The sequence below is a fragment of the Suricata suricatta genome, chromosome 4, assembly GCF_006229205.1.
Source record: "Suricata suricatta isolate VVHF042 chromosome 4, meerkat_22Aug2017_6uvM2_HiC, whole genome shotgun sequence".
In the NCBI taxonomy this organism is placed as follows: domain Eukaryota; kingdom Metazoa; phylum Chordata; class Mammalia; order Carnivora; family Herpestidae; genus Suricata; species Suricata suricatta.
The window spans coordinates 139,884,204-139,905,448 of NC_043703.1; the positions used below are offsets into that span (position 1 = coordinate 139,884,204).

General features: G+C 37.3%; 1 protein-coding gene and 1 pseudogene across 9 annotated transcripts in view; both read right to left on the minus strand.

The window, feature by feature from the left end:
- The window catches only part of BIRC6 (baculoviral IAP repeat containing 6), a 229,667-nt gene that overhangs the window by 111,807 nt on the left and 96,615 nt on the right, over positions 1-21,245 (minus strand). For all 9 annotated transcript variants that reach the window (XR_003908004.1, XM_029937980.1, XM_029937977.1 and 6 more), the window contains 11 exons: positions 21,025-21,152; positions 17,663-17,794; positions 15,848-16,063; positions 15,083-15,266; positions 14,261-14,416; positions 10,640-10,773; positions 9,171-9,324; positions 6,344-6,460; positions 3,933-4,087; positions 3,309-3,435; positions 331-441 (listed from right to left, as the gene is read on the minus strand). Coding sequence is in view for 8 of the 9 variants with exons in the window: in XM_029937980.1 (XP_029793840.1) it covers positions 331-441; positions 3,309-3,435; positions 3,933-4,087; positions 6,344-6,460; positions 9,171-9,324; positions 10,640-10,773; positions 14,261-14,416; positions 15,083-15,266; positions 15,848-16,063; positions 17,663-17,794; positions 21,025-21,152 (1,614 nt within the window). In the remaining variant the exon portion in view is untranslated. The remainder of the gene's footprint in view (positions 1-330; positions 442-3,308; positions 3,436-3,932; positions 4,088-6,343; positions 6,461-9,170; positions 9,325-10,639; positions 10,774-14,260; positions 14,417-15,082; positions 15,267-15,847; positions 16,064-17,662; positions 17,795-21,024; positions 21,153-21,245) is intronic.
- Positions 11,550-12,840, minus strand: LOC115290394 (annotated as a pseudogene).

Here is a 21,245-nt window from a genome sequence, read left to right on the forward strand (position 1 = left end):
ATAATCACTTTAAGTGCAAGGATATTTTAAAAAGAATAACATCAAACCGTAAACATTTGACTTTGTACTTTAAAAGCAATCAGTTGTTTTAATAAATAGTAAGGTTTTAGAAAGTAAAACTATGATTTGAACTTGTGACGGCAGATGAGAGTAAACTGTCAAAGTAAAGAAGCACAAAGCCTAAGATATTTAAGAACAAATTCAGAAGAGGCATAGTCAAAGAAGGAAGATAATCTTCACAACCGTGTCACTTCCTAGAAAAATCTTGAGAATCACAAAGAATAAAAAAGACTGTGTCAGAGATTTAAAGGAATAAATCTCTAAACTTACGATTTAGCTGCATATTTGTCATGAGCGTTAGACTATGAAGCACAAGGCACCATGTCCGGAGAAGAGTGTTGGGATACCAAGCTAACACGGTGAGAAAGCTAGTTATTGATGCTGCACAGAAAAGAGAAAGGGGGGAAATTTTTCATTAATGATCACCAAATGTTTATTAAGAATTAAAAATGAAATGAATAAATTTTAAAATATGACACTATTTCTTTACATCAACTCACTACCTAGTAGCTTCAAACCATACAAATGAAAAGAGTGCCCTGTTAAACAGCACTAAAGAATTAAGAAAAAAAGGTTTTATGGCTAAGTTTAAAGCTCAGCCCACAACCCATAAAATCACATGTTATCACTATGAACATGCTGTCCTTTTCAAACTACAGGCACTACTACTGCAACACAGTTTTACTAAAAATGGCACACTGTGCAACACCTGTCACTGAAAACAATAGGGGATCCTGGAAAAACAGGGATGGGGTAAAACCTCTGAAAACCAATACAACTTCACCACAAAAGCTAGAACTAGAACAAAAATCAGGTCCCTTGAAGGTCCAAGCGGGAAGCACTTATGGCAGCTGGAGAAGCCAAAGAAGTGATTCAAGTGCACAAACATAATACAGTGCCCAGACTGTACTCTTAAAACATCCTTGAAAGTTGGCTGATTCCAGATTTCAGGCTAAAATATAAACAGACTGGAACACTTACCACACTTTAAAAGCTAACAAAAACACAGTTGTGTATAAAAAGGAAAGAAACAAACACAGAGCACCTCCCTGGCCACAAACGGCAACATTTTAGTGTCATTAAGCATAACAATTGTAGAAACAGAAAAATGTTTTTAAATCCCTGAACTTATACACCATTTATTAAAGAAACTAAATGGTCATGCATGTAGACTGCCTGTGAACCAATTCAATTTAAAAACTAAAGAAGTTCCGGCACTTTCCCTGCCTCTAGTATACAAATTATACCTTCAGAGGGTGACAGAAAACCCTATGAATTTTCTCGTTATGTATCTCAACTAAAACGAAAAAGTGAAAGAAACAGACTATCCTCATTCTGAAACCTCTAATGAATTATTAATGGAATTCAGGATCAGTGTGTAAATAATGTAAAAATAGTGCGACCTATGAAATTGCCTTTTAAAAACAACCAAGCTCTAGGACTAACTACCTATTTATAGGAAATTGAGAGAAAAGCATGGAGATAGAATCACTAAAAATCAGGAATCCTGAAAAACGACCAAATTTGTTTGGCAAATGATTTTGTTAAGGAGATAAAAAAAAAAAAAAGATCTAGAGGGAATCTTTACAGCTTAAGAGGGATTAAAGAAATATAGTTAAAAATGTGTGGACCTTATATGGATTCTATTTCAAGTTTTAAAAATTTCTAACAGTTGAGACAACTAGAAATTTGAATACTAATCAGATATCTGATATTGATGAAGTTATTTACTTTTATTACTCATCAACTCTTGTTTACATGTAATGGTTTTCACAATAAAAAAGAGCACAATTTATAATAACTATTAGTACCCTGGAAGAGATGAAAGCCAATTAAAGCAGGGCTGGCTCTTGCCACACAAATATAAGTAGGACTGTGAGCCAGTGAGAGTGTCAACTAAGGTTGAAAGACCAGCCTAGGGGCGCCTGGGTGGCTCAGTCAGTTGAGCATCCTGCTTCAGCTCAGGTCATGATCTCGAGATTTGTGGGTTCAAGCCCCGCATTGGGCTCTATGCAGACAGCTAGCTTAGAGCCTGGAGCCTGTCTTCAGATTCTGTGTCTCCCTCTCCCTCTGACCCTCCCGTGCTCACGCTGTCTTTCTATCTCTCTCTCTCTCTCTCTCTCTCTCTCTCTCTCTCTCACAAACAAATAAAACATTAAAAAAAAAGAAAAGAAAAAGATCAGCCTAAGAGCCATGTGAATAGAGAATGTATCCCGCTAGGGAGAAAGTATCAGAAATAGATGATCACTTAACACTTTTCTTAACACACACACACACACACACACACACACACACACACACACACAACTAAATAGATTCCTGCAGCCAGAGCCAGAGGCTAATTCTACTTCTATAGAAAAATATTATTTTATTCCCATTATGTCCACCCTCTTGCATTTGTCAAAAAAAAAGAAGAAAAAACCCGAGAACTAACTAATATAACTTAAAAAATAATTTTTTATATTGTTTACTTTTGAGAGAGACAGACCGTGAGTGGGTAAGGGGCAAAGGAAAGTAGGAAACACAGAATCCGAAGTAAGCTCCAGGCTGAGCTGTCAGCACACAGCCCAACACAAGGTTTGAACTCATGAACCCTGAGATTATGACCTGAGCCAAAGTCAAACGCTTAACCAGTTGAACCACCCAGGCACCCCTAACTAACACAACTTCTAGAGGAAACGGACATCCCTCTCCAATCTATCAAGTCCTATGGGGCTGATTCACATTTTTAAGAAATACCATGGAGCACCTGGGGTGGCTCAGTCGGTTAAGTGTCTGACTTCAGCTCAGGTCATGATCTCAGAGTTTGTGAGTTCAAGTCCCGCATCAGGCTCTGTCCTGACAGCTCAGAGCCTGAAGCCTGCTTCAGATGCTGTGTCTCCCTCTCTCTCTGCCCCTCCCTTGCTCCCCGCTCTGTCTTTCAAAAATAAACATTAAACAAAAAACAAAAAACAAAAAAAGAAATACCAACGGCCACAGAACAGTTTAAGAATAAAAGAAATATTTTAGGAAATGTAAAGATTAACACTGCAGGTTTTAGTTACACATGGGCATAAGATAATACAAACCAGAGAATAAGTTTTTTTGTTCTCTTCACTGCTAATTATTATAGTGCATTAAAAAAAAAAAGCTTTTTTCCACTAAAACATTATAACCCTAATGATAAAGATTAGGTAAACATTAACCTACTCATTGCCCTTTTAGTTTATTTATAGCATGTTAATCATTTTCCTTCTAATAAATCTTACCCTGATTTAATGAAATGACAGGTATTCGATTAGCATTATATAAAAAAATGTCTGCTCCGTTTTCTTTGCTTCCAGATGAACTAGAATTCAGGCTCAATGTGAGCCACAACTGGAGAAGTGATTCCAACTGAAAAAGAATGAAAATTGACAAGAGGAAAGAAAACATATGTATTATATAATGAAATACTATTTAAATAAAAAACCTTATAAATGATTCCTTATGAGTAATTAATTTTTTTATTAAATATTTCCTCTGGCTACTCCAATTCAGTTGGCAAGCAAACACATCGCACAATTCTTGCTGAAACAAAATTTAACTAAATAAAAATTTATAATGTACCTAATATGTATAGTTTTCTAAATTAAAATAGGTGATTCAAGTCTTTAAATACAGGGGTATATACAACATATAACTGGAACTAAAGTAATAAAGCTTTAAAAACTCCAAAATTATAAATGACCTATCACTGAGGAGCTGTGGCTATCAGAGGATCTCCAATACTTTTCCATCTGAGATAATGAATAAAACACCCTGCCAGGTTGAGAAAGATCTCCCCAGTTATTTTCATCTTTTACTAGGCTGGCAACACTTATACAAATACACCATTTCTCCTGAAGTCATACCTGGACATGATGGACTTGAAGCATGGAAAAAAGTTTGTTGAAACAAACATTTAACATGGGGACAGATGATAACTGTATAATTAGCTGGTTGGACTGGCTCGCTGCTTGTAAACCCCCTAGAAGTGAATCATCTGTTCCACTGGGAGACTGTGATACTGAAAATTAAACACAATTATGATTTCATATACAAAGTAGCAGGAGAACTGTTCACTAGCTATTAGTATGTACAGGTAAATGGAGGTCTTTAAAAAAAACTTTTTAAAATTGCATTCCTAAGAATGGTTCATCATTGTATTATTTGAGAATTTGTTTTTACATTACCTGAAGGTCAAAAAGACAATCACCAAAGAGAGAAGCTCCCCAATTCACAGCACTTGTCCATCAAAGGAACAAAACCTTACTCTCTAGCAATTTCTATTTTCAATTTATTCCTGATTAATAAAAGAGGAAAAGGAAGAAAAAGAAGAATCTTGACTAATTCTTAAGAAAGTGGCTTTAGAATAATTTAGACTCTAGTTCATTGATTCTTCACCTTGATTACACATTAAAATTACCTGGGAAGCATCAAAAAATTCTGATCCCCAGGTCACACACCAAACTAATAAATATGTATATATTCATGGGTAAGAGAGAAATACATGAACTCTAAGAGAGGTTTTCCATAGAAAGTTTATTTAGAAAGTTAGTAAAAGGAGAACAATGTTTTGAACAAGATAAAAACCAAAAGACAATAGTAAGAGGAACAGATATAAATTACAAAAGCATCTTCTATTAAATTGTTTTAAACAAGAAATATTTAACAGAGAAAAGGGCTACTTAGGTCAGTACTAGGTGTCTGTGGTCATTGAGAGGCTGACCCAACAAAAGAGATCCCTTCATGACATGAAAAATAAGGTACAATAATATTCGTGCACCAATATTAAGATCGTAAAACACTAGACCATTTCTTGGGTTTTTCACCTTTTTTCTATAATTCCTAAGGTAAGAAATAAATGAAAATAGCAAAGTAGAAGAATTAAATTTGACATAAAAATGTTTAAAAACCCAAATTTCTCTAATGTGTCGTGAACTCTCCTTCACAGGAGGAGAACCTGATGCTCTCCCTCAGTTCTCACTAGTCCACCTACCCCTCTACTCAGCATGCTCCACAGAGGGAGAAGTAATTCATTAAAGGTGAAGGAAAATAAAACCATCACCTTTTCCTCCACAAAGTTCCTTAATCTTTTGTCTTTGAGAGGCAGGCGGCTATCTCACCTGTGCTCCCTGACAGGAGGCAGTGCACCCAAGTCTAGCACTCTCCTTCAGCACACTACAGCCTGATGGTCAAGACTGGCAAGCACCCGACTGGAAACTCCTGTACCCGCCATGCCCATTTGTTTGGATATTGTCTACGGCTACTTTATTACTACAAAGTCAGAGTTGTGTAGTAACGACACACACTGTACAGCTCAGAAAGCCTAAAACATTTACTATATGGTCCTTTGTATAAAAAGTTTGCCCTTTATATAAAAAGATAATCAGGAGGTAAATCCTCAGTTCAGTAGTTCAATACGGCCTGTGTAGATCTCTTCCATCCTAGCCTTTAAGGATGACAAAGATGCCACCGCAGTAGTGCCCCCTTATCAACGGTTTTGTTTTCCATGGTTTCCGGTTTCTTTTACTAGCAGTCAACTGCAGTCAGGAAAGCAGATGATCCTCTCTCTGAGGTACAGTCAGAAAGTCAACAGGAGCCTAACACTCCATCACTTCCCCTATGTCATTCACCTTATGTCACTGCACTGTGCAGGCATTTTATCATCAGAAATCACCACTAGAAGGGTAAATACATATTTTGAGGTGACCACATTCACATCTTTATTACAATATATGATTATAATTGTTCTACTTTATTATTATTATTAATCTCTTACTGTGCCTAATTTGTAAATCAAACTTTATCATAGGTATGTAGAGAAAAAATATGGCGTATACAGGGTTCAGTACTATCTATGGTTTCAGGCATCCACTGGGGGTCATGAAAATTATTTCTCCTAGAAAAGGGAGGGATTACTGTGTTTAAAAAACTGCTTTATAGTAATTGTGGATATAATGCACGGAACTCCCAGGCAGCTAGCTAAGCAACAATTCTAGGAATTTCATTAACTTCACAGCACCACAATAACAAAATATCACTCAGGATTTTAGACTGAATATAAGCATACTACCACATGGAGGCATTTTTCCCCCTCCACTTTCCCAATTTATTAATCCTTTGTCTTTTTTCTCAAATTGCTACTAACTTAGTGACAGAGAGGTGCTATATACTTAGTCTACTCAGGTTCACACCACACATGGAATTTACAAATTTGTCCTCGCTGAATGCACTTAAAAATAACCAAGAGATAAATCTAAGAATGGTAATTTTCACTTACACGCAGGAGACGTATTCGTTAATGCCTGTAAAATGGAATCTGCTTCCAGAGTAGACATCATTTTCAACATAAGTTCTGCTTGTTGTTCAAGTCCAACTTCTAGGCGAGCATCCAGGGCTACGAAGGGGAGTTGAAAGAAAAAAAGCCATTTGGTAATTTTTACCCATATCCTACTTCCTACATAAAACGTTGACACCCAATGCAAAACAGGGTGAAGAGCGTGTCCTCACGGAAGAACAACCCGTCACAGAGAACCAGCCACTGCAGGTAATGTGTGCAAAGGAGACCAGAGGCGGAAGACTGGTTATATAGAAAGAGGTGGAGCAGACGATTAAGTGATGATAATGGAAGCAAGTAAGCTAAGGATAATGAGAACTGGGTTCCTCTGGTTCTCCAAGAAAAGAGATACAAAAATAGAAGGGAGTAACTTAAAATGAAGCCTATGTAATGTTACACTGTACGTTAACTGGAATTAAAAAAATTTTTTTAAATAAAAGAATATTAAATGAAGCCTATAGAGTTATATTACAGCCAGATGTATTTATTAGAAATATAGACACAGATGTGTGTAACACACACACACTCCCCGTCCACGAAGAGGACAAAGAAACAGTCACCAAAATCATCATTAAGTATACCTAGCATGCAAATCTTGGATTCCTAATCACATTCTTCCACTAAAAGGTTTTAAAATACCATTCTTGCTAGTTAATCATCAATCTAGGAAAGGAAAAGGAATTGATAAACCTGAGGCATGTTGTGCCAGAAAACAAGGAAACACTGAAAGAAAGATGACAATGCATCAAAAAATCAGATAAACTGAAGAAAGATTCCACTGATCCAATCTGGGATAATCTGAACATCAAAATAAATAATGAAAACATTGTGAATATACCTACTGCCACTGAACTGTATACTTAAAAATGGGTTAAAATGAGGAGCTCCTAGGAGGCTCAGCTGGCTAAGCATCTGAATTTAGCTCAGGTCATGATCTCATGGTTTGTGGGCTCAAGCCTCGTGTTGGGCTCTGTGCTGACAGCTCAGAGCCTGGAGCCTACTTTGGATTTTGTGTCTCCCTCTCTCTCTGCCCCTCCCCTGCTCATGCTAGCTCTCGAGCTCGCGCTCTCTCTCTCTCTCAAAAACAAACAAACAATAAAGGAAAACTTAATGGTTATAATGGTAAATTTTATGTGTTTATATTTTGCCGTAATAAAAACTAAGCAATATATACGAATAATAACAAATTATGACCCACTGAATAAAACAGAAAACCATAAGTCCACTGAAAAATGAATAAACTAGGGGCGCCTGGGTGGCTCAGTTGGGTGAGCGTCCGACTTTGGCTCAGGTCATGATCTCACGGTTTGTGGGTTCAAGCGTCGGGCTCTGTGCTGACAGCTAGCTCGGCACCTGGAGCCTGCTTCCGATTCCGTGTCTCCCTCTCTTTCTGACATTCCCCTGCTCATACTGTCTCTCTCTCTCTCTTTCTCTCAAAAACAAACTAAAAAAAAAAGAATAAACTAATTTTACTAAAGTTAACAGTTTCAAAGTACTACTCTCCCACACCCACAAAAATTTGTCAAGAGGTAAAGAATGCTTTATAATGAGAAGACTACAGATACCTCCTTAAATCAAGTAATTAAACTTGAAATCACCAGTCATGGCACAAATTAAAATCATAAGTCAACTAACAGAATACAATAAGAAAACCTGAGCATTATACCTATGATACTTCTGGCAACAATGCGTGACCACAATCTATTCATGAAGAAATAGCACACAAACCCAAGTTGTGAAGAACATTTTACAAAATAACTGGCTTCTTAACTTCAAAAGCATTAAGGTCATGAGAGTGAACTCTGATGACCTGTGGAGGCTGTGGGGTGCTTGGATGGCTCAGTCGGATAAGCAACCTGACTCTTGGTTTCAGCTCAGGTGTGATCTTGCAGTTGGTGAGATCAAACCCCACATCTAGTTCCATGCTGACAATGCAAAGCCTGGTTAGGAATCTCTCTTGCCTTCTCTCTGCCTCTCCACCACTCTCTTTCTTGCAAAATTAATAAATAAATAAAATTAAAATAAAAAGAATTATGGCAGGCTCAATGAGACTGAAGAGGTATGACAACTAAATAAAGGCATCTTTTTACTTTGGATCCTTTTGCATAAAGGATATTATTTAAACACAAATGCTAAACTGGAATGGGATATGAACATAAGTACTAACGTTGGTTTCCTAATTTTGATGAAATGTGCTTCCTTGTTGCTTTTGTTGGAAAATGCCATGATTTATTAAACAAATTAAATAAAAAAATATATAAGACTAACAACTTACTCCCAAATGGCTCAGGAAAACAAATGTTCTTTGTATTAAACTTCAACAATTCAGTAAACATACAGTTGTTTCAAAATTTAACCAAAGATTTTATTACCAAAAAAAAAAAAAAACCTGATATATTCTACATGACTAGAAGAGCGCAAAAATAATATTCACTGTGGTTTCATCTGTTTACAAATGAAATACGAGTTTATTATTAAGAGCAAAAAAATAATAAAAGAAAGCACAATCAGTTAAAGTCCCTGGCAATCCCACACAACATACGGATGTATTTTGCTCGGTGTAATTCTGAGAAACAAAACACACCATAAATGGAAGCCCCTCCAGACGGATGGACACAGAAACATACACCTGGGTCACTCTGATGGTGCACCTGGGCAACCAAACCCTCCCAGCACACTCTCAGCCTTGTTTCCTCACATGCCAAAGCACACATAAAACCAGGAGTTGTTTTAACAATAGCACATGACTTCGAATATAATACGCACTCACCCTGAGATACTGAAACACTAACGGTCTGTGATCCATTCTTCTCTGTGTTTGCAGGCGGCTTTGCTACAGGAATTCCAAGACCTCCAATGTAGGGGTTGTAATTGTAGGTACCGTAATCAGCACCCCAATAGTCATACCATGTACTGCTTATTGGCTTAAAAGAGTGGAAAAAAATTGTTGTAGTTTATTTTTACCTCTTCACTAAGAATGACATTATTTACACTATCTAAATTCCAACAGAGCTACAAAATAAACATGCTCCCTGCCATTTAAAACACCAAAATATACTTCTCACCTTAATGATCTGTAGGAATAGTTCAGTAATTTTCTCTTGATTTTATACGAAAATCCAGAAGTACCTTATTTATTTAGAATCAGAGAGAGGGGTGGGTGCATGGGTGGCTTAGTCGATTAAACGTGCAACTCGTGATCTCAGCTCATGTGAGGATCACACTGTTGGCGAGTTCAAGCCCCACTTCCGGTTCTGTGCTGACAGTGCAGAGGCTGTTTGGAATTCTCTCTCCTTTCTCTCTACCTATACTCCACTCGTGCTTTCTCTCTCTCTTTCACAAAATAAAGAAACTTAAAAAAATTTTAAAACCTATTGGAGTCTGAGGGATAATTAGCATCCTTAAAAAAAAAATCTTGGGGCACCTGGGAAGCTCAGTCAGTTAAGCATCCAACTTCGGCTCAGGTCATGATCTCATGGTTCATGAGTTAGACCCGCATCAGGCTCCAGAGCAGTAGTGCGGAGGCTGCCTGGGATTCTCTCTCCTGCTCTCTCCGCTCCTTCTTGACTCATACTCCATCTCAAAAAAACTAAAACTTAAAAAAAAAAATTCTTACACACAAAATGAAGCCATATAAAGTATCAGGGGCATACACCTCACCTACAAAAAGTTGAGGCTAACACAAAAGTAGAACTTGCAATACACTGGGCTTGGATGAGCTTAAACACTGCTTGAAATTTAGTAATCCATAACTAAGCTTCCCCTCTGAGTGGCTCTGACTAACCTAGGAGACAGTGACAGTGGCTATATTAATAAAAGGGCACATGCTCCTTACATGATTCCACTGATACTATAAAAACACTGTACGTTAATGAATTTTGAGAACAATGAATAATGAATTACATTTAGTGATAAATAGGTATACTTTCCTGTTTTTTTTTTAAATTTTTGATATTTTATTTATTTTTTGATACAGAGAGAGACAGAGCATGAGAGGGGGAGGGGCAGAGAGAGAGAAGGAGACACAGAACCAGAAGCAGGATCCAGGCTCTGAGCTAGCTGTCAGCACAGAGCCTGATGCGGGGCTCAAACCCACGAATGTGAGATCCGACCTGAGCTGAAGTCGGAGGCTTAACCGACTGAGCCACCCAGGCACCCCTATACTTTCCTGTTTTAAGTGATTAGTAAGCCAAAAGTATAAAATGAAATAGTTAAATTGCAAAGAATAATATGTCATACCTTAAAAACTTTGGCTGCAAGAGGATCTTTTTCCAAATCAATATCTAAAGGATCAATGTCAACTTCCATTAGATCTTGAAGTAGCTCAAGATCAATTTCTTTATCTTTTTCCAAAGAAGAAAGAGGAGGTGCACCTTCAAATAATTGAAAACAATTATGCTGATGAAGTATGTAACATAAAATTAACCAATATATTGATTTTAATTACAAAAAGTTACTTCACTTGTATGTAACATATGTTTCTACTGACATAAATCATTCTAAATTTTTATACTTGACAATTAAACACTACCAAATTACGCAAAAATGTATCCATCTATAAACATACAATTAAAAACACAATGCAGGGGTGCCTAGGTGGCTAAGTCAATTAAGAGTCCAACTTCTGATTTTGACTCAGGTCATGATCTCAGAGTTGTGAGATCAAGCCCTGTGTCTCGGGCTCCGTGCTGGAAGTGGAGCCTGCTTAAGATTTTCTCTCTCTCCCTCTTCCTCTCCCCTGCTTGCATACTTTCTCTCTTTCTCTCTCTCGCTCGCTCTCAAAAAAATAAAACACCAAAACAACAATAACAGCAACAAAAACCCCAAAACATGAGGCAGTAATATTTGACTTCCTAGGGAAAAAGACCATGCAATTAGCCCTTCTTGAATCAGGTGGCATAAAACTTTGTTATTGAAAATAATCATTAACCATTTCTAGAATGAATATTACTCATTTTATTACCTCTAGTAGGCAATTCATTGTTACATTTGGTATTTCAGGAAATGATGCCTAGTATTAAAGTGAAAAGCAAAGATTTAAATTATTAAGACTGCTTTCATCTTTTGTTTTTTCACCTTTGTTGGATCTTTAATCAAAATTAGCTGTCCACAATGATTTGACATTTATGGAATAAACAAATTTAAGGTTTTATGTAGCAAGCTTCTTTTCTTTCGTGGTGGGTTTCTTCCCTGCGTGCTTCTCCACGGCTGATTTCTTGGTAGCTACAGCCTCTTCTCCTGCCAAAGGTTTCTTCTGCTTCTTTGCACCAACAGCCTTCTTTCCTTTCTTCTGTATCACAGGCCTCTTGCCTGGAGCCCCCTTCTCATCTGCTTTGGCTTCCAAGGCTGCTGCTGCCTTATCCATTCGAAGTTTGTGATTCTTGGCCTGGCAAAGACTGGTGGTCTGGCACATGGTGGTCTGTGGGTGTGGATTTAGCTTCAACAGGATTCTCAGGTTTTTCAGTGGATCCTTCTTCAGGACTCTGCAATGACTCTTGCTGGGTGGCACTTGGAGGGCTCTGTGATCTCTGGGGTCTTCAAGATTCTGCTAAGATCTGTATTAAGCATCTTGTCCATGGGAAGGTTGTAGTTACTCTTGAGGGAGGCAGCCTTATGCCAAGTTCCCTACAGATCATCTAACTTGCAGAGAGCACTGTCATCCAAATATGCAGAAACGTCCTGCATGCCCACCAGGAGCAAGTTTCAAGATATTCCGTTTGTTTACGTTAAGTAAATTAATTCCAGGGGTGATTCTGAAGGCCTTGACGATACCACTGTCTTCCTTACAGATGATGCAGGGTCCCCTATACTGGATACAGTGACAATTTCTCATTTTACCTTGCCAGCCCTCATTTGCTGAGACATGTACACCCTTCTAAGATCATTTTAGGCTTTAATTATTTTAAAAAGCAAAACAGACTCCCTGGTCTCCTTGTAGCCTTGAACTTTATCTTCAACCACCAAAGGACATTTGGAACCTTCCTCAATAGAGGAACCTATAGACAGCAGCAGCGCTGGTAGCACTGAGGCAGCCAGGGCAGAGCAGAGGGTGTGTCGCTTCTTTGGGTTCACTCTTGGACAGTGAGGCCAGTTTTGTTTGGTACAAGCATGCAGGCCCCGCAACACATTTTCAGAAGCACCCTGCCCAGAACGGTGAGTCCCATCATCTCAAACTCTGGGGATTTGAGCCACGGCTCTGCCAGTACCCCAAAACTCAGGATTGCTTTGATGACTTGCCAATTCACCAACAGCATAGGGCTGCCGTTTCTGCAAAGGTTAGTGTGAACAAAGTTCACAACATCAGGTCAAATGAGAGCCTTGAACAGAGCAGGCAAAGTAACATTTTTGCCAGATGACTCCCACTTTTTGGAGTACACTGGAATCAGGGGACAAGCTCACACCATCGCTGGGAGAGGAGAGGGCCATGCTCCTCTCACCCCAGTGGCCCCTACAGGAAAAGCTGCTATTCACCTTACATTTCTCTTCTGAATCAGAAAGTATTATGCTCTTACATGTCTTAAAATTCCTAACTAGCCTGCTGTGCCTTACAATAAACCTTACTCTCCCATCCTTCTCACCCTCTTACTCAACATTTATTTATAGAATGCCTAGCACAAGCCATCCTGTCCTAGGGCTTAAGTATGTGAAGATTAATAAAACAAATATCTGCTCTTCAATAAATTAATCAAAGTTCAGAGGTGAGGATACACTGCAGAGATTTAACCAACTACAGCAGGATGCGTGCTGCCAGAGACCATCTAGAGTGGAAGGCGGCTGCAACGACCAGTGTCCAATACTGCTGCTGCTGCCGCTGCTGGAGAAAGCTTCCTGGAGGAGGGCACGCTGGATGTGAATCTTAGATAAGGAGTCCACCATCTTGTTAAGAAAAGGAGGAAGACCATTCCAGATAAAAGGAGTATCCGGTAAAAAGGATAAAATTATGACAACACCTAAGACTGAAGAATGACAAACGGGGGAAACGACCACAGCACCTGTAGCCTACAGGGCGATAACTAAAATAGACTCTTAGGAAGTAAGGAGCAGGGGCACCTGGGTAGCTCAGTCAAGAATCTCCTGGTTCGTGGGATCAAGCCCCTGTCTGACAGCACAGAGCCTGCTTAGGATTCTCTCTCCCTTGTTCTCCGCACCTCCCCAACTTGTGTGCATGCTATCTCTCTTTCAAAATAATAATACACTTAAAAAAAAAAGCAAAGAATTGTACACGCTAAGATACACATACAAGTTTTAAAAGAGCAGAAAAGAAAGAAAAAAGAGAAGGAATATACCAAAAAGGCTGGATCTTAAAGAGTAAGAGTCTTTTAACTTTACTGTCTTTACCAATGAGGGATCCTTAACTGTTTTCTAGATTATATTTTCTTCAACACAGCCAAATCAGTCCATCTCAAAATAATACAGGTATTATGAAAGGACAGCATTTTATTATCATAAGCATTCATTCAGAGAATCAAATGAAAACATAGTTGTCACATTTAACTGAGAGGGTTTTGGCCTTAGTAAGCACAATACAAAAATATTGAAAAATTAACTTTCTACTGCACTAAAATTCTGTAGTTTGACATATAAATTTAAGGGCACCTGGGTAGCTCAGTTGGTTAAGTGTCCAACTTCGGCTCAGGTCATGATCTCACAGTTCATGGGTTCAAGCCCCGCATCGGGCTCTGTGCTGACAGCTCAGAGCCTGGAGCTTGCTTCAGATTCTGTGTCTCCCTCTCTCTCTGGCCCTCACCTATTCACACTCTGTCTCTCTCTCATAAACAAAACATTAAAAAATATTTTTTTTCATTAAAAAAAAAGAGCGAGCAAGCTAAGGCCACCTTAAATAGAACATAAAGCAGGTACCCGTTATATCGTGTGTCAGAGGCTCATCGATGGTCTCCAGCAGCTGAACGGAGGACTGCTGCAGGGAGTCGTCGGAGTCGCCGGCTGCTGCGGCAACGTCGTCACTCGCTGCTCCTTCCTCCATGGCTTCTGCAGCTACCGGCGCCAGCAGCTCTCCTGTGCATCAGAAAAGAGCCATAACTGTTACAATAATTTCTTAACTGATATCCCAATCATATTAAAGCATATTCTTCCTCCCATTGACAGAATGACAGCATGTATGCACCACCAACTATGAAACATTGAAGCAAAAGATTCTCCACCTTCTGTGGAAATGCTGGGACCCACCACACTAACCTCAGACACTAAAGACAAGTAACTAGTAAAAAACAGAAAATGTTTAATATGACCAGGAGTTATTACAGTTCCTTTATATGTATTAACTCACTCATTCATCAAAACAACTTTATAAGGAAGGCACTCTTATTATCCTTATTTTATGGATGAAAGGACTGAGGCACACAGAGTTCTCATGGCCACATAAAGAAGTAATAAGTAGCCCACTGTGAATATTACTAATGAAACTATCTCTAATGTTCCTTTTCTTTAACAACGTAACTCCTCATGAAGACTTGACATTTATCACAATTGTCAACATAATTAAATACAAAATAACTCCAAATGGTTGCCACCGATACATTAAACAGACCTTTAACACTTAAGAGAATTACAGTTTATTTTAAATGTTATTTATTCAAGCCATGACCAGCTAATCTGGACATAGTCTATAAGCCATGACCAGCTAATTTGGACATACTCTATGAAAAATAAACCCAGACAAACCTGCTAATATATCCTGTAGCATACAGGTTAAGGAATACTGAGCCCAAGCACCACCCCAAGATATATCTCCTCTATTAAAGTCAGTCCCAACCAGAAGTAACAGCAGTCTTTCCAGCTGGGGTTCATTCACAATCTCACACAGATGTATAGTTGGCCTTGTGGCATTTGCAATGCGTGCCAGAACCTGCAATACATTTTAAAAAAACCAGACACTTAAATATCAATTACAGATTTTCTCCAAAAACAAAAAGTTGGAATAATAGTCCTCATTAATGAGATATGCTTTAGGTGTCAAAATAATTGCTTGAGATAAAATGCAAAGAAATGTATTTTCATGGATCTAATATTAAAATCTCATTAAAAATCTTGGTGGAATGGTTAAAAATAATATTTATAAATAATGAATATGCTACAAGAAAGCCTTCAGGGCATTAAAACCCCTCATTTTCATAATTTGACACTTATTTGTGTATTTCCTACTTTAATTCATAGATAAAAGGTAGGTTGGAGATAGACATACCTAGCTTATAGAGATTTTAAATCTACATTATAGTTTTAACTAGGTTAAAAATATAAATCACATCTGCTAAGGAATAAACTTTTTAAATCTTTCAAGGCACAATAAAAAAAAAACCTTAGTTACACAAAAGAAATCAATAAAAGCACTATTATCTTTCTTAATCAAAAATCAATTAAAGACTGCATTCTTTCTTTTCCTTACCCTTGAAGCCTGTAATTATAAAGTATGCCTATTACTTTACTTACCTTACAAACAAAGAGTAAGAGATCTGCATGACATGTAAAATCCATGGAAAGGAGAAATAGCACAAGTTTCTGCACTACTGAAATACAACGTTCGTGGGCCAGGGTAAAAGGAAGTGGTTCTATCTCTGGACTTTCTTTTGTTGTTGTAACTTCTGTGTCTAAGTTAGAGCGGGACCATTCTGCTGTCCGTCGTAACCGAATTAAATCTTTGAAGTGCTGCATAGGGAAATTTACAATATTTAAATCAGTGTTTATTATTGTTTATTATTATTCATTATTTTTATTATTATAAAATGTTTATTATCCATTATTATTAAAATGAGAGAGAGTGCACGTGTGCATGCATGCACAAGTGAGTGGGGAAGGGCAGAGAAAGAGGGAGATACAGAATCCGAAGCAGACCCCAGGCTCTGAGCTGTCAGTACAGAGCCCAACGCAGGGCTCGAACTCATGGATCATGAGATCATTATCTGAGCCTAAGTAGGATGCTTAACCTACTTAGCCACCCAGTCGCCCCTAAATCAGTGCTTACTGAGTAACCCTTCTTTATGGATGAAAATACTTCAGAAAACTTACAAGTTCTAAACAACATAATTTTAGATAAGCCATAAGCTTCAGAAAGTAACCTTACTTTCTGATTTCATACATCCAACTACTGGAATAAACAACTCTCTGAAAAATCTAGTTTTAACTGTGTTGCTAACAAGTCATTTCCAAATCCTGTTATCTCCATATTACAACTAGACTTAATCAATTCCTCACCAATGGGAAAAATGGAATAAATGGAAGACTTTTACTTCCATTTCTGAAAAGTGAAATTCCACACTAAGGCTACATTAGGTCAAATCTAACATTTTGAATAAAAATTACCAAAACACCCAAAACATAATTCAGGAAAGGTGGGTGATAAACCTATATAACATAACTTCAAGAATAGAGTATGAACTCAAGTTATTTCAAAATCTGGTGGAATACTTCATATTTAAAGAAACACAATAAACAAAATCGGCCTCTATATGTGTTACCCCCCAAAATTAAAAAATGAATATTAACTGGGGTGCCTGGGTGGCTCAGCTGGTTGGTTAACTGTCTGACTTCAGCTCAGGTTATGATCTCACAGTTCATGTGTTCGAACCCTGTATCGGGCTCTGTGCTGACAGCTCACAGCCTGGAGCCTGCTTCGGACTCTGTCTCCCCCTCTCTCTGCCCCTTCGATGCAATCGCTTTGCCTCTTTCTCTCAAAAACCATTTTTTAAAAAATATATTGTTATATTTAAAATTTTTATTTACAAATCACTGCGTTTGAATTTCACTTAGAACACATTAGATAAACTGTACATTTACTTGAGTCTTTTATCTTCAATTAATTTACTGGCACACAATCCACTTTACAGTAAGCACACTTAGGGCATCTGGGGAGCTCAGTCAGCATCTGACTTCAGCTCAGGTCATGATCTCACAGTCTGTGAGTTCGAGCCCCACGTCAGCCCAGAGCCTGGAGCTTGCTTCAGATTCTATGGTTCCCTCTCGCTTTGTCCTTCCCAGCACTTGCACTTTGTCTCTCTCTCAAATAAAATAAAGGCATGAGAGAAAAATTTTTTTAAAGCACACTGGAAACATACTGTAAATCCACATTTATCATATATTTCCTTGATTTAAAAGCTACCTCCCCTCAGAAAAGGGGTATAGAATAGATTTTTCTGTTGATAAACAGAACTATATTTAATTTTCCTAATTATTATTAGATACTTCAATTAAAAATATTAAGAGAAGAGAGTTATCCAAAATAATTACATTAAAAAGCATAGTTTATACCTTTGAAGTAGCCTGCTTTAGTTTTGCTTGCTCTACCAGAAGCTTATATGATGATCCTTTGTTACTCTGTATTTTTTCTTTTTCCATCTGTTCCACCAAAGCTTTCTGTTTAGCTTTTAATAGGTTAAGTTGCTAAAAAAAAAAAAAAAAAAAGGAAGAAGAAAAAGGTTTATCTAACTTTTTAATTTAAATTTAGCTAACAGTGTTAAAAACAACAAATTACTATATACATTTCATACATCCAACTAATGGAATAAATAACTCCCTGCAAGATCTAGTCTTAACTGTGTTGCTGAGGAGTCATTTTCAAATCCTGACTGTTCTCTCCATGTTATAACTAGACTTAATCAACTCGTCAATCATGGGAAAAGGTAAATAAAAGGAAGACCTTCTTATGTAAACCACTAATGAGATTGACTGATGGGTATATTTTTGAAGGGAAAAGTACTTTTAAATATGCAGAGAAATTTTTTTATTGAAGAATATTCTCAGCTTTGTTTTTATGGAAATCTCTCTCAAGAGTAGTATATTTTTAGAATATCTATATTTTTTTATTAATGGAAAATTTTATTGAGGTAAGTGTAGATACATAGTTGTGAGAAATAACAGGGATCTTTTGTAGACTACCCATTTTCCTCCAGTGACACTGTTAAAATACACCAATTTTATTCAGGTTTCTCCGGTTTCACTTCTACTCCTTTGAGAGTGTATGTCAGTGTTTGTGGATCAAGCACAGACACATGAACCACCACTATAGTTCCATCCCCACCAAGTTCCTTCATGTTGTTCTTTCATGTTGCCTACCCACATCCCCCAACCCCATGTGCCCAAATTCCAATGTCCAGTCTGTACCAATAGACAAATAGACCAAAACCACGAAAAAAAAGTTCTGCACAGTAAGACCTTAAATATCCACGGAAAGACTTCACCACATCCCCGTATAGCCCCATACATGCAGAATATTATTCTAAATACAACATCACTAGAAGGTAATACTCATGATAATAAATGAATAATGTGTTAAGAACTTAAACCTACTACTTCAAAGAACATCTCCAAAACTTCTACTTTTCGTAGATATTTTTGTTATCAGGGAGAAAAAGTAATTCACTTGGCCATAATCTCCACATATGAAGAAAAATGTATCCTAAACTAAAACCAGTATGCATATATGTTATGTGTGTGAGAGAACTACCACAGATCAGTATTTTCAGAAAACTATCCTTAAAGTTCTACAATAAATCCAACAATTACAATAACAAGTACATAATTTTAATGTACTTCAAAACAATCACAATCTTAATCAGCAATTTTAATTACTGCAAAAAAGACATTTTTTTTTCTCAACTATTTAAGAATAAGTTGGCAACCTGATGGCCAATCACCCCTGAATACTTAGTATGTATTTCCTAGAAACCAAATCTTTCTACAAGCCATAGTACAACCATCAGAATCAGAGAACAATACGACTACACTACTGCCAACTATGACTCAAACCTCATTTTAAATTTGCCAACTGTCCCAATAATGTCCTTCACAGCAAAGAATAAAATAGTAATATTTTACTAAGGAAAATCCACTGGGTTATATTCTAAGTTTATTTTCCATCTTCACGTCCTAAATTAAACACAGCAAGCATAAACATTAAGTGTTCAATAAAATTTAGCTGAATTCAAAAGGATGCAAATTATTACGCCCTACAATTAGTTAAGAGTTAAAAAAAAAAAAGTTGAGGGAGAAGCTTCACATCATTTTTCTTGCAAAAGATCAAATAGCTTATAGTTGAAAAATATAAAAGTGAAAACAATTTAGTGCTAAGTCCATGTTTTTAAAAAAGCCGAAAGCTTTCACAAACTTGCCAGGTCCTAAGCATTTTCATATAAACTCTCATTACAGTTTAAATCTATTATATAAGTAATTATTGATAAGACACTAAGCTCCATACTAGGTATCAAGTATGTAGTACATAACCTCATATACACTGTTAAGAGAAAAGAGAAAGACCCACTTAAAAAAATATAATAAAGCAATGGCGCACAAGACTCTGATGTCAGCTATAAATTCATTTATGTGTAGTTTCAAGAAAAATCACGGAACCAAGTAAGAAAAAAATCCAGAAAAATGCACAGATGACCTATAACAAAAGCCACATTCTAATACATGACATGTGAAAGAAAGACTGAGTGTGTATACATGCAAACATTTGCATGTTAAGCAGAGAAAGAAATATATGCATATTTATATTTCAAGAGGAAAAAAACAACACAAAAGGGTCATCAACAAGAAAACGGATAAACAGATTCTGAAACATCCATGGAACAGTGCTCAAGAATAAAAAGAACTGATGATACATTCAATATGGATGAATCTCAAAAATATCATGTTGAGAAAAAAAAAAGGCAGATAAAACAGAACACTCTGCATGACTCCTAACAAGACTTTAAGAAATCATTTACTCACAGTGAAACACCCAAATCTCATATTAACAAAAGAATCCCTACCACAATTATTCATGAATATAATGTAAGGAAAAACAGGACACACGGGGAACCTACCGTAGTGGATACCATCCCAATTTAGAAACCACAGAAGGGGAAGTGAATATAAACTAGTACCTGAAGGGCACCGGGGAGGCTCAGTTGGTTAAGCATCCGACTCCTAATTTTGACTCAGGTCTGGTCTCATGGTTCCTGAGTTTGAGCCTCACATGGGGCCCTCCGCTGACAGTGCAGAGCCTGCTTTGGGATCCTCTCTCTCTGTCCCCCCACCGTTCCTGCTCACTTGCTTTTGCTGTCTCAAAATAAACTTAACTAATGCCTAGTAAGTTAGGTTATCCTGTGTGGTGGGGGGGTGGCAGGGGGGCAGCTCACCACATAGAAAAACCCTACATGAGAAGATGGTTCATGAACTCAAATTCAATATGACTAGACTAAAATTCAAATGTGACAGGCACAAAGAGGGGTAGATGACAGACACCCTCAAGCCCTGTTAAGGACTTTGATCTTCATGCACAGGTTAACTGGAAGCTACTAAGAAATGGAGAATGAAATGACATATGGTTTGGTTGAGAAAGAACAAAAAGGGTGAGAGGCCTTTTAACTACACAAAGGAAAATGACAGCCTCTCACTTAGAATGGTAATAACCAAGATGTGAAGAGGTAGACTTCAAAGGACCTCACCAAAAATCTGTAAACTACAAACTGTTGCCATCTTACAAATAAGAAAGCTCAGTCTCAGAACTGTTAAATAATTTCGCTAAGAACCTCATTAAATATCATACCTGAGAACTGACAGTAAGCTTATTGCAACCTCAAAAGCAATATTCTCAAACATTAAAATTTTAAAAGTGTATTGAAAATTACCTGTTTATGATGAACTAGCTGCTTTCTGATTTTTCTGGAATATAATCTATCAAGGCTACTGCTGCCTTTGGAAGATCTATTTATGCTCTGAGTGTGCAGATTATTGTTAATAAAACTCCACTGGTTACCTATAAGAGCAAGAAAAAGTTTTATTAATAATTCTGTGAAACGTGGTTTTAAAGAACTTTCCATAACCAGAAAATAAAAATTTATAAACATGT